The 13,114-nt window shown below is 41.1% G+C and overlaps 1 protein-coding gene across 3 annotated transcripts in view; it reads left to right on the top strand.

Moving 5' to 3' along the window:
• The window catches only part of stxbp1b (syntaxin binding protein 1b), a 37,219-nt gene that overhangs the window by 10,806 nt on the left and 13,299 nt on the right, over positions 1–13,114 (top strand). For all 3 annotated transcript variants that reach the window (XM_084360605.1, XM_084360606.1, XM_084360604.1), the window contains 12 exons: positions 2,436–2,485; positions 2,622–2,703; positions 3,034–3,110; positions 3,428–3,506; positions 5,053–5,156; positions 7,482–7,630; positions 8,258–8,342; positions 8,494–8,624; positions 8,859–8,966; positions 9,141–9,201; positions 11,571–11,636; positions 12,002–12,082. In XM_084360605.1, the coding sequence (XP_084216731.1) occupies positions 2,436–2,485; positions 2,622–2,703; positions 3,034–3,110; positions 3,428–3,506; positions 5,053–5,156; positions 7,482–7,630; positions 8,258–8,342; positions 8,494–8,624; positions 8,859–8,966; positions 9,141–9,201; positions 11,571–11,636; positions 12,002–12,082 (1,073 nt within the window). The remainder of the gene's footprint in view (positions 1–2,435; positions 2,486–2,621; positions 2,704–3,033; positions 3,111–3,427; positions 3,507–5,052; positions 5,157–7,481; positions 7,631–8,257; positions 8,343–8,493; positions 8,625–8,858; positions 8,967–9,140; positions 9,202–11,570; positions 11,637–12,001; positions 12,083–13,114) is intronic.

The raw sequence follows: 13,114 nt of genomic DNA, 5'->3' as shown, positions 1-13,114 counted from the left end.
TGTACGAGGCATCCCATTCACATGACATGTTTATTACCTGACTTTCATGTTGTGAGGTGGAGAGAGATGGTGGTGGAGTTGCAGGCAAGGCTGACAAGTAGGTGACTGCAATTAAGTTTGCATGTCAACAGAGACCAGAGACAATTTCCAGCTGTGTTTGTGGCGAAATAGGTATTTTAAGCCAAAATATGATTTTTACCTAACCCTGACCCTTACCAAATGGTTTATGGGCCTAAACCTGATCAGAGCAGTGCTGTGACAAGAGAAAAATCAAAAATTGAACATCAAAAAACATAAAGTTCTAACATTAAAAAAAATTTAACGTTTAATCGTACTGGTAGTTTTGCAGAAATATACTTTGCCAACATTTATTCTGGCAATTGGGTTGTCGAAGGAATTTGATTCTAGTTTTTATAGCTCTCACTTTAATCTCTAATCTCTAATTCTGAACCAGAATCCATGTTCAAATCAAGGAATGATTGAACTTTTGCTCTACTCATACTTCTGACATGGAATAGGCCTTGGCATTTTAAAATCAAATGGCAATACTGCCAACAGAGCCTGTGTATTTAAAAAACCTTTTCTCACCCATTCACACACACATTCATACACTGATGGTAGAGGCCGCCATGCAAGGTGCTAACTGCTCATCAGGAGCAATTTGGGGTTCAGTATCTTGCTCAAGGACACTTCGACATGCAGCTGGGGGAGCCAGGGATTTGCCCCTCAGCCAACAAGGCACTGCTTGCTTGATGGAAACACTGGTCAGTCTTCAGAATAAACGTTTAAATGCACATTTCTGGAAACCATGGATATGTTGAAACTTTACATTTCTTTATGTTCCATTTTTTGTTTTTTTTCTTGTGGCTACACTGTGCTATTGGTCTGATTAAAGTGTAACTAAACTCCCAAACCACTTTTTTCTGCTGAAAACAAATGTATTTGGGTATGAAGTAGTGTTGTTGATGTATTCTGGTCCAACTCTTGAAATTTTAGTCAAAGTATTTCAATTTGGTGTATTGTGTTGTAAAAATGTAAGAGTGACTGCCCTCTATGGGTTGAAACCCGGCTATTACAATCGAATTCTGCTATTGGCTGAGATGGAGGCAGCTTACATCACATGCCACCACTGTTGGCCCCGCCCCTCTGTGTGTGTTTTTGCATGTGTGAGAGTAGTGGTGGTGGTGTGGGAGGGGGAGGGGCTCTGTTGGAGGCTGCACAGAGTGGCTGGACGTGTCTTAACTGCTCCTGGAGCCCCGCCCACAATCAAGGCATTTTTTGAATTTCCAGCCCAGATGCACCTCAGCCAAAACCTAGGGGTTTAGTTACACTTCAAGTTCACTTGGTTAGAGTTAGGGAAATATCATTTGGGTTGCCACAAACATGGCTGGAAAATGTCCCACTCTTACAAATGTTGAAATGCATTCTTGATCAGTGGTCTCTGGCATGGCAGCCTTCTCACCTAGCTATATATTTGTTGTTTGCAGAAATTAAGTAAACATAATCTACTGACAACATAGCAGGCACTCTACCCTCCGTAATTTACACATGTTATTATGTTGTTTTTGACTTTTCTCTCTCTCCCCGCCAAGAGCCCCTTCAGGACTCTGGCGCCCTCACTCATTATTACTGCCTATGCCAGCAGCTGCCTCTGCTCAGGTCAATCATGTGTGGAGTCAATCTCGAGTTTAAGATTTTGGGAAATATTTTGATGAGGCTTTTGACACTGACCTAATACAGTAGAGGTCATTTGAAAGTCCATCATGACATTTCAGAGACACGTTGTGGTCACTCAGGGTAATCAGTTTCAGTTGGTTATAATGCTGACTCTATCACTGACTCTAACAGTGGGCTGCTGCTTAGTTATTCTGTTTACAGCATAATTCACTCTTGGTACATGTGCTGTATAGTGTTTTAGGTTTTAGTGGGAATACATTTCAACACTTGTCACACCAGCACGAAAACGGGAACTTCAACTACAACAACTTCACATAATTGATCTGCTTGATCAAGACCCAGGTAATGTTTTTGGCAGTTGAGAAAAACTTTAGTTTTGTGGATAAACAGATCGACCTCTTCGGCCTCTCTACCGGTCTAACTAATCCTGATCTAATCTAACTCATCACTAATCCTGCCACTGCTCTGTGACCCGGCTAGTCAGCTTCTGGTGGTCTGTTTACTGGAGCAACTACGGCTCACAATCCGCTGCATCAGCTCCACCGCTGGCTGAGGAGAAAAACCCAACACATTAACACCAGATAGCCACTGAAGAGCAAATACTAATGTGTCAGTTACGCTGGTAAAGATTTTCATGGCCCTGGTAGTATGCTGGATAAGAAAGAGGGAGATCAGTGGGACCAATACCCACGGCCGAGTGTGTGTTCTTGGCCGTCGTCTTGTGTCCTTAATGTCTTTACTGTTTTCCTTCTTTACAGAAATAATGAATGATGTCATCAAGAAGGCAAGAGAAAAAGGAAAATGGAAGGTAATGTACCTCTTATTCTGATCACGTTCAGCATCTCTCCCCTGTGATCCTGACACTGAATATGAGTAAATTCACAATCACAAGTTTTCAAAATGAGCTCATTATAAGGCCCCTGCTGTGTGTGTCTGTGTTACAGGTGCTGGTAGTGGACAAGCTAAGTATGAGGATGGTTTCCTCCTGCTGTAAGATGACAGACATCATGTCAGAGGGAATCACCAGTAAGTACAACCACCCAGGTCACCTCAGTTCACTTCAGTTGTAGCTTTGAACTCAGTTTTCATACATTAAGTGAAGGCAAATCTCATTCAGCTCACCTAAAATGATCCATTTCTACCCAGTGGATCACATGAGTTCATATAGTGTAACGCTAATTGGTTCAATGCCCTGTGTTCAGCTACAAGTGAATAGCTTCAGTCCTGGCAAGATGGATTTGCAAGATCATATGATCAAGTGATCTCACAAATCCAGCTGCCCTGAAAGGTAATATGTTTAGTCTAATCAAGCTGATAGATGAGTATATTATATGACTGTTTGCCTATGCTCCTCAGTTGTAGAAGACATAAACAAGCGGCGTGAGCCTCTGCCCAGCATGGAGGCCATCTACCTGATCACACCCTCAGATGAGGTACGTGATACCACTCCTGTTCAGGCTGTTGGTGCACTACATAAAGTCTGTCAGTGATGACTCATTGGCTTTCTTCAGCCAAATTTTTTTTTCAGTTTTGTCCAGCAACTGAAAAATGTTCTTCATTGTCATTTCAGTGGGTGTTATGGTTAGTTTGTGTGCTGGTCTCTTAAATGTTGAATAAAGTAGGAAACACGCTGGATTTTTATTCAATATTTCTATCCAGTAACTTTTGAACAGAGTGAAGAACTGCCCTTACTGTCATTCCCTTTACAGTCACAGTTCATAAACTAAAAGATTGCTCTCTGCTGTCTTAGTCTGTTGAGGGTCTGATTGATGACTTCAGGGATCCACAGTCTCCGAGGTACCGAGCAGCTCACGTCTTCTTCACCGACAGTGAGTAAATCAATTCCTCACCAACAAAATATAGATGGAATATTTGCTCAAAGTCAAAGTTAATCTAGAGACTTCTTGATACACATTTTCAATTTCATATTAGCAGAAGCTTGCATAAACCATACTCAAAGAATGTTTCCAAAACGGCTGCAAAATGTGAAGTTAACATACAGCTCATAGCAGTGGGAAACATTAAGGTAATAACTTGTTCCCTGTAGGTAGACTGCTCAATCATTATTAGCATTTCTGCCATAAAGGTACATACAACACCAAAGTAACTGTTAAAATCCTAAAACAGCCACAGTTGCCACTTTTTTTTGTTGACAAGTGGGCACAGCTGGAGTCTGTGGATTAGCAACCCAATCAGCAGAATCAATGTTGGTCAAGGTACATCTCTTAAAAACCACAGATAAGTTAAAACTTTAACTTTCTTTATGTTGTGAATTAAATTTTTCTCTTGTCACAACACTGTGCTTATACTCTGCTTAGGTTTAGGCACCAAAACTACTTGTTTCGGGTTGAAAGATAATGTTTTGGCTTATAATACCTATCTTGGTTGCCACAAATATGGCTGGAAATAGACCAGATTTCTCTTTAAAATGTCCAGTAAACATGTAATGTGAATTTGAAATGACACTTTTGGTAGACATGTCAATATGGTACGTAGCTGATGACATGCACACATTTTGATGTATCAGTGGTTTACAGAAACGTTATGCTAACATTTTATCCTTCCGACTGGCTGGGATTAGATTTTGGAAATATTGGACTCTGAAAATAATAAATATCTGAAATCCTATGTAATCCAACAATCTTAAATACAAAAACAAGACCTAATCTGAAAGGGACCCAAGGACAGAACACCGTCCTGCAAGGTGCTGTACAGACCAATGAAATAAATGGAAGCTCACATTCTCACACTCTCACATAGATGTCTTTGTAACACAAAGAGCTTATTTATACTATTTACCTGGAAATGATTGTGATGAAAGATAAAGTGATTGTCTCAGATCAGACCTCTGGATCTTATTCTGGTATTATTACTAAGACTGTATTGTTTTTTTCCTTTACTTTGTTATCTGATCTTCATCACTTTACCTGTATTGTAATAATGTTCATATGGTACATATGAAACATAGACGTTCAACCTATCTGTGGTTTGCAGAAACTTACAATATCAAAATTTTAGTCTGGCGAGTGGACTTTTGTGTGCTTTTGTTAAAAATCTGCCACTCAGCCCAAACTGAGATAACTAATGACATCGTTTGGGTTTATTATTCTTACTCTCGACAAAGTTCCTCCGGAGCAACAGAAGACATTACACAACTTTTCTCACAGGTTGTGTACTGCTCCCTGTGACTGAAACTGACCCTTATGTGACACTGGTTAAGAGAACAGCCTGATTTTATCTAACAACATTAGGTGAATTAAAATATTTTCTGCTTTAAAAGAATAACAACATTCAGGACTGACATAATGTTGATATTCTTATATCTGCCGACTAACTGCCTCAGTCAGTCATCATGTTTTCTGTGAATCTCGGCAGCAATCCCAGACTCGTTGTTTGGACTGTTGACCAAATCCCGCGCCTCCAAAGCCATGAAGGCCTTGACTGAGATCCACATCGCCTTTCTGCCCTATGAATCTCAGGTAAGACGCTGTCTAGACTGGGATTACACCACTGCAGCCGCTTTAAACTGTCTACCTCAGATAGATGGATGAGGTTTGGAAGGATTTTAGTCAACTGTGTGTAAAACCTGAAGAGAAGCCTTCCTCTCTCTTGTTGCCTTGTATGGACTTGGAGTTCAAGTGAGATGTTGTGTAAGGTATTTGGGATGTGAACCATACATCATCACATAGGGAGAATATGAACATTTTAGTCAATCGTTAGTCAATCAATCGAGGCCATATCCTGCATTAGCAGTCCTCTCATGAGCTCTTGAATTGCAATAGTTTCTACTACTACTAGACATCTACTCACATTGTTGTTGCAAGGCCTCTAGCAACCTTAGTATCTCCTTTTAACCACCTATTTCTTTTCTTTTTTTTACAACCAATTCAGGTTTTGTGCATAAAGTTATTGTGTGGCTTATTGTATTAAAAGATAAGACTTGGCATTATTATGTCAGAAGACATGGTGGCCAAACTTTCATTATCTTCGGCCAAACTTTCATTTTTTTGTGACTAGAATTTTTGGTTATTCTGCATCCTCTGTGTGCTAACTTAAGCCTTAAATCCAAGCAAGAATGTGAAGGGTACACAAAACAAGAGAAATAGCACGACATTTTGTGATGAGGTAAATTATGTTAAATTGTGCTCATGAATTATTCATGTGAGAACTCAAATCGTTAAATCAATCAGGACGTTTACATGATCTTAACATGTTAGTCTGACTGAAGTTGTACCCAATCAAACTTCTTAAAGTGGGACTAACACACTCAGATAATGTGGTTGGAAGTCAGCTCTTTCATGTATATGCCTTAGTCAGACCTGAACAGGCCTCGGCGTTCTGCGCATGCACCACAGTCCCCGTGCCGGGCATTGTGGCATAAATCTGTAGCAGGAAGCTGGGAAAAACAAAAGAAGACGACGGTGAAGGTATCAACGTGGCCAGCACTAGAACAAGAAATACACATTGTTGTGCAGCGCTGAAAAGTCATCCATGTTTTCACCATTCGCTGTGCAGCCTGTTTGCCGCTTCTTAACTTGTTTGGTATGTGATGTAGTAGGTCAACCAGATGAAGGTTCGCAACTAGCTGAAATGCATATCGCCACCTACCTGTGGTGGAGTTGGACATACTTCCGTCAATAAATCGATTCTCCCCTGATGCTTGTATACTGGGACAATGGCAGTAGTCCAATTAAATGGCCTAATTGAGCTATGACCGTAGCTCATTAATTATTAATTAACTTAGGTGTGCATGGAAACATACTACAACAATGAGACCTCCCAGGCTCCTTAGTTTGGTCTCCAGCAACTCCAGAGAAAAATGTCTGGCTCTGTACCAGCTAAGTGCTCCATTATGTTCAGCAGCTGGTCTCTAACTGTGTCTGTCTGCTGTTTGATGCACAATGGGTTTATTATTTAGAACTCTGAGAGCAGTGAAGTAAAGTCCAGTAAAGTTACGGAACAATACAAAGAGCTGAAATACACAAAAAGCTCCAGAGAGCTGAGGGGAGCTGCAGAGTAACTTCATCACTACATCTACTTTTAACATCACACAGATATTTGATCCACTGTCATATTTGACAGGCCCGCTCCCCACCTCGCCATATGATACTGACTCAGTTCATCAACAGAGGGAGGAACAGTGGTGAAGAGGAGCATCAGCAGTATTTTGTTTTGGATCAGCATTAGCCCTCAATCCTCTGCTGGTGTCCTGGAGTCTTAATCCTGAGTGGGCGGGACACATCATACCCACCCTGCCCACATGTCCTCCACTTATCCCTTTATCTCATTGGCTGACAGTATCAATACTCATGCTCTGCAGCCAATGAGAGCACAGATAAGATGTGTGACAAGAGAAAGCACAAGGATCATTATCGTGTGATGGAGTCGGTGACAGATGGGGGTCAGTGTGTGTGTGTGTGTGTGTGTGTGTGAAAAGGAATTTAATTAGTGTCAGATTTTGAGTGCCAGCTCTAATACATTGAGACAGACCTCTGCTGGACAATATATTTTAATCTATAATTTGCTTCAAACCTGAATGATTATTACTGTATTTCCTCAACAATTCTCTTCATAGCTGAGAAATGTTCAAACCCCATTTAGATCATCATAGAGCACTAAAACTCATTATCAAAACTGCTTATAATAAAGTACATGAATGCATGAATTACACACTGTGAATTAAATATAGCCATCTTTGCTTTGGATGAATTGGGGTTAAGATCCCCCCAGTAGACGATTATTGTAGCATTAATGAATGTGAACTGGAGCTCATGTTGTGTCCCTGTCATGTTCTCTGTGTCCAGGTCTACTCCCTGGATAAATTGGATGCCTTTCAGGACTTCTACAGCCCCTTCAAGGCTGACGTGAAGAATAACATGCTGGAGCGTTGTGCTGAGCAGCTCGCCACCCTCTGTGCCACTCTCAAAGAGTATCCTGGAGTCCGATACAGAGGGTGAGACCAGCAAGGACAAGGTTTATGGCGTGGCAGAGGCTATCATCAAGTTTCAAGCAGGATCAAACTTGCCCAAAAAGTTCCCAAAAGTCAAACTTGAATAAAAAAAAAAAAAGATGTCATGTTAAAATATTTTAATTTGGTAAAACTTAGCCATACGTATTGTACTTGAGGAAAACTCTGAAAGTATCTGATATTAAACATACAAAATATTAGAAGTAATTTTTAATCAAGTACAAGAAAAGGAGATTATTTATATATTTACATACCACTGTATACCATGGGTCAACAGATTATCCACCTGGCCTGTTAGTGGATCTGATATTCAACACGTTTTTTTTTTTGTCGAAACATTAAATTAATTAAATTTGCGCTACTTTGGCACTGATGCAGCATGTAATCTGCAAAGTAACTAGTAATCACAGTTCGAATAAATGTAGTGAAGTAAAAAGTACAACATTCTACTCCAAAATGAAGTGAGTGGAAGTATAAAGTAGCTGATAATGGAAATACTCCATATATTTAAGGAAATGATTAATAAATGTTTCATATTCAGGATAAAGAGCTGGTTTTGTATGCTGGTGTGTGTGTGTGTGTGTGTGTGTGTGTGTGTGTGTGGTGGTTCAGGGAGTACAAAGACTGTGCAGTTCTGGCCCAGATGCTTCAGGAGAAGCTGGACAGCTACAAGGCTGATGACCCAACCATGGGAGAGGTAGGGAGGTGGAGCTAAATAACTCATTTGTAGAAGCAGATACATCCCTGACACGTCACCATGCAGGGTGTTTCAGATGATCAGCTGCAAGTAAAAAGTATAAAATATCACTCCTCCACAGCGCTTTGTGTGTCTGTTCTGATGCCTTCAGGGTCCAGACAAGTCTCGTACTCAGCTGCTCATTCTGGATCGTGGCTTCGACCCTGTGTCACCTCTCCTGCATGAGCTCACGCTGCAGGCTATGGCCTACGACCTGCTGGGCATCGAGAACGACGTGTACAGGTGAAGGCGCTCTGACAGCTGCAGAGTCACTGAGCTCATTTTGTTGATTATTGTGACAGTCACTGAGTTTGGGTTCTGTAGTGGCAGGGTGGCCCTGTGGGTTAAATACAACATCATAATAAGTCTGTGTGTCGATCCGTATTGGGGAAACATTTTATTTCCACTGGCATTTTTTTGAATTTTCTTTAACAAACAGAACAACAGTCTGTAAAGCTCTCTCGCCCTCTCTGTCAGTTTTGAGACCAGTGGGATGGGAGAGACGAGATTGAAGGAGGTAGTTCTGGATGAGGATGACGACCTGTGGCTGACTCTGAGACACAAACACATCGCTGAGGTGTCAACGTGAGTGCCTTTGCCTTTCCAGTCACACACACACACTCGTGGCAAAACAGCTGCCGCAGAGCATTATTCCTCTCAGAGATCAGCATACAGTGAAGCTTCTCAGTTTACATTCATCAACTCATTTCTCCTGACTTTCCCTGTCCTTCTCTTTCTCTGTCTCATTGGTCTGCGCAGGGCTGTGACTCGTTCTCTGAAAGAATTCTCTGCCAGCAAAAAGATGAACACTGGAGAAAAGGTAGAGGACACACTGTATCACTGTACTCTGCTTTCAGGATCTGTTACTCCATTCCAGCTCCCAACTGTCCTTCACACAGTCACACACAGGTGATACAAGAGTCAAAGTATCATGCAGAAGTTCTGGACCTAACTTGAATTTTAACAAAGTAAAAAATATACATTTGGGAAGACACGTAGTCAACAAAAAGTAAAAGATTTATTATGAAATATATTTAAAGTGGTTATAATACACAGTACAGCTTTTGCTCACCTGAGGATCGACAGGTTTGTAGGAGAAGACCAAGGGCCGACAAAAACAGGAAATAAGCTCCAGCACACTGTCCACTTCACTTGCAAATAAGGTTAATGTTTTGGCACTCAGACCTTCATCAGGTTATCTTCTTTATCTTGAGATGACCTGATGAGTACCAAAACGTTGTCATTAAACTTATTTGCAGTGAAGTGGACAGTGTGTGGGAGCTGTTATATCAATGTATCAAATAACAATGTGACAATGTGAAAGTGATGAACTAACAGAATTATCACATGAATCTGCAGCTCCCCTTCGCTTTACAGTGAGCCTCGGCTCTTCATTTAGCTGTCCTGCTGCAACTTTAATGTTTTGGTTCACTCTCACCGCTCTCACAGGATCAGTTTCAGCACAGCAGACATACACCGATCAGCCACAACATTAAAACCACTGACAGGTGACGTGAATAACATTGATCATCTCATCACAATGCGATGTTCTGCTGGGAAACCTTGGGTGCTGGCATTCATGTGAATGCCACTTGACACTCACCACCCATCCAAACACTGTTGTGGACCAAGTACACCCCCTCATCACAACAACACTACCCGATGGCAGTGGCCCCCCAGCAGGACAATGAGCCCTGACACACTGCAAACACTGCTCAGGAACAGCTCGAGGAACACAATAAAGGGCCCAAGGTGTTGACCGGGCCTCCAAATTCCCCAGATCCAAATCTGATCGAGCATCTGTAAGACGTGCTGGAGCAGGTCTGATCCATGGAGGCCCCACCCCCAACATACAGGACCCAGAGGATCCACTATAAAACGCCCTGGTGCCAGACACCACAGGACACCCTCAGAGGTCTTAAGTCCATGTCTTGACAGGTCAAAGCTGTTTTGGCTGCACAAGGGGATCCTTCACAATGTTAGGCAGGTGGTCATAATGTTATGCCTGATCGGTGTATATCTTCATGGAAAAAAAAAATTGCCGTACAGTACTTGCTCAGCAACAAATAGCAGACAACCACAGTTAGAGACTGGTGAACACTTAACCAGATATTTCTCTCAGAACCAAACACAGAGCTAAAAAAGCTTTTTTTCTTTAAGTTCCATCCATCCACTCTAGGCTAACGTAGAATTCTGTCTTATTCATCTTGCTCTGCATTTTATACTGCCTTGGCCCAATAGCCATCACTTTGAGTTGAACACTGTTTGACTGACTGACTGTAAATATGCTCACAGCTTACAAATAGGAATAATCAACGATTGGCATGTATATTAAATGAGATGACATCTCAGAAGTGTGTGTGTGTGTTAAGTGATCACTGGAGGTCAGAAGATTTTGCTTATCACCAAGGTTTCAGTATAAACATTATGAGGCACTCCTCCTCTGAAACGAATATGTCAAGAACTGTATAACTGCATGTGTGTGTGTGTGAAAATGTTACTTAAACGTGTCAAAACCAGCTTTCTTTCATAGCTAGTCCTGCAGGGAGAGCTAGGAGAAGGAACCTGAGGGTTGGTTGTACCTGATATTAAACAACTAGAGGCCCAAAGGAGCCAGTGTGGAGTTGGAGAAATGTTTCAAACTCCAGCAAAGCACTAAAGTGAGATACCTGGCTCCTTAGCATAAGCCTTTGCGTTAATAATAAATATTTTAAATGAATGAATAATTAAATTAAAAACATGCGATGAAGCAATGATTTGTTTGAATCTTGAATGTGTGCCATACAGTTTACAGTCCTAACAAAAGAAAACTGAAAATGCCACAGAGGCCTCTTCGAAACATCAAGCCAGCTGCAGGCCGTGTCACACTGACACACTCACAGAAATACAGTTTCACTTCAGATTGTGATGATGAAATCACACACCACTTAAACTGAGTACTAATTAATGTTAATGCAGTTAATTAACGTTCCCCTCACATTTATGGGGCAGGTTTGATTATACTGTTCCGCACTTCATGATCTGATACAGAACTTATGACAAACTTAGCACTCTGTTATGAAAATGTGAATGAAGTGCAATAATGTGTAGAATGTTTGAGTTTAGCAAAGCAAACATAAGTATAGTATTATATAAAAGTAAAAAGGTAAATAGCATTAGTAAAGTATATTACTTTTCAATGTGTTTCAGACCACCATGAAGGAACTGTCTCAGATGCTGAAGAAGATGCCTCAGTATCAGAAGGAGCTCAGCAAGGTTGAAGTGTTACTGTACATCTATACACTAACAGCAGGTCATGCTACTGTATTGAGTCACTTACACTGTGACACTGTACACAGCTGAACATTTGTGCACTCGTGTGTACATGTGCATGTGCGTACAGACACGTAGATGATCTACTTGTAACACTGTTTCACCAATTAATCAGCAAGAGGAGAAAATGACATTATCTGACATGTGATTTAGAAACAGGTGTTATTAATTTGAGAACAGAGCTTCAGATTTTGTAGGTTTCCCAAGTTGTATATATGAACACTGAAAAACATTCTGTTTTAATATTGTTGGCAGCTGATTGTATTCTCTGTGTCAAATTTGACAGTATCTCTCCTCTCTGACCTCAGTATTCAACCCATCTCCACCTGGCTGAAGACTGTATGAACCGCTACCAGGGCACTGTGGACAAACTCTGTCGTGTAGAACAAGTAAATCACTCAGACACCACAGCTGTAAAGTTAGATCTGTCTCTAGATTGTGTGATAACGTAGAAAGTGAGGGAACCTCAATGTGGCATTTCAGTTTAAGCAACCAATGGCAGCATGGGGGGTGCTCTAAAGCCAACAGGAAGTTAGTTATTGTAGCCTGGCCCACTCACCAACACAGTCAACAGCTGATGGAGGATATTAGCACTGCACATTCACACTTCACAGCAGCAAGTTCAAAGTTTGGTTCACATGAACAAGGTCACAACGAGGTCAGTTCAGAATTTAGAATTTAAACCAGGTCCACACACCCAAAAATGACCCTAACCCTAACCCTGACCCATCCATCCTCAGTCCCCAGTAGTGTTGGGGGTAACTTTATACATGCATTTTAAAAGTAATGTGCTACAGCAATGTATCATTACCAGGGGGAAAAAGTAATATTAACACATTACTAAAAGGATTAAAGCTGTTATTACTGCTGTGGCTGCTTTATCCCCCCTCCTGCTGTCTCTCCACAGCTTCTCCCCCCTCTCTCAACGCCTTAAGTGGAGGTCATTGAAGCCACGTACAGGCTCTTCTCTAACACTTTCTCAGATATGTCTGTGTCGGTGTTGTTCTTAGAACATTATTATTGTTGCTCCAGGACCGCCAGTTAACTTAACACAAAGAGAAAACTCCTGATTGGGTTCAGTACAGTACTTATACCCTGGAGATCAGGTTTTGTATCCTGCTTACAGCATATTATTTATAATGTTCATTTATTGTCTTTACACTTGTTCACTTATTATTTTCCCTTTTTTGTTTTCTGTCCTGTTTGGTTCGGTTTACACAACAAGGACACTTTCAAATCACTAACCACGTTAGCCAGAATAACTTCTCCCATGCGTATCTTTTTCTGGTCTGGTCCTGAGTCGCAGAGCTATAACATAACAAAAATGTGACTGATCAGTTGTAATGATGGAACAACACCAACACAGCGATATCAGATATCGCTTTTGTCTGAGCTACATGTCTAGTCAGAAACTTTCAGTA

This window comes from Pagrus pagrus (genome assembly GCF_965226575.1).
Source record: "Pagrus pagrus genome assembly, chromosome: 8".
In the NCBI taxonomy this organism is placed as follows: Eukaryota; Metazoa; Chordata; class Actinopteri; order Spariformes; family Sparidae; genus Pagrus; species Pagrus pagrus.
This window is presented reverse-complemented; position numbering and strand designations above follow the sequence as displayed.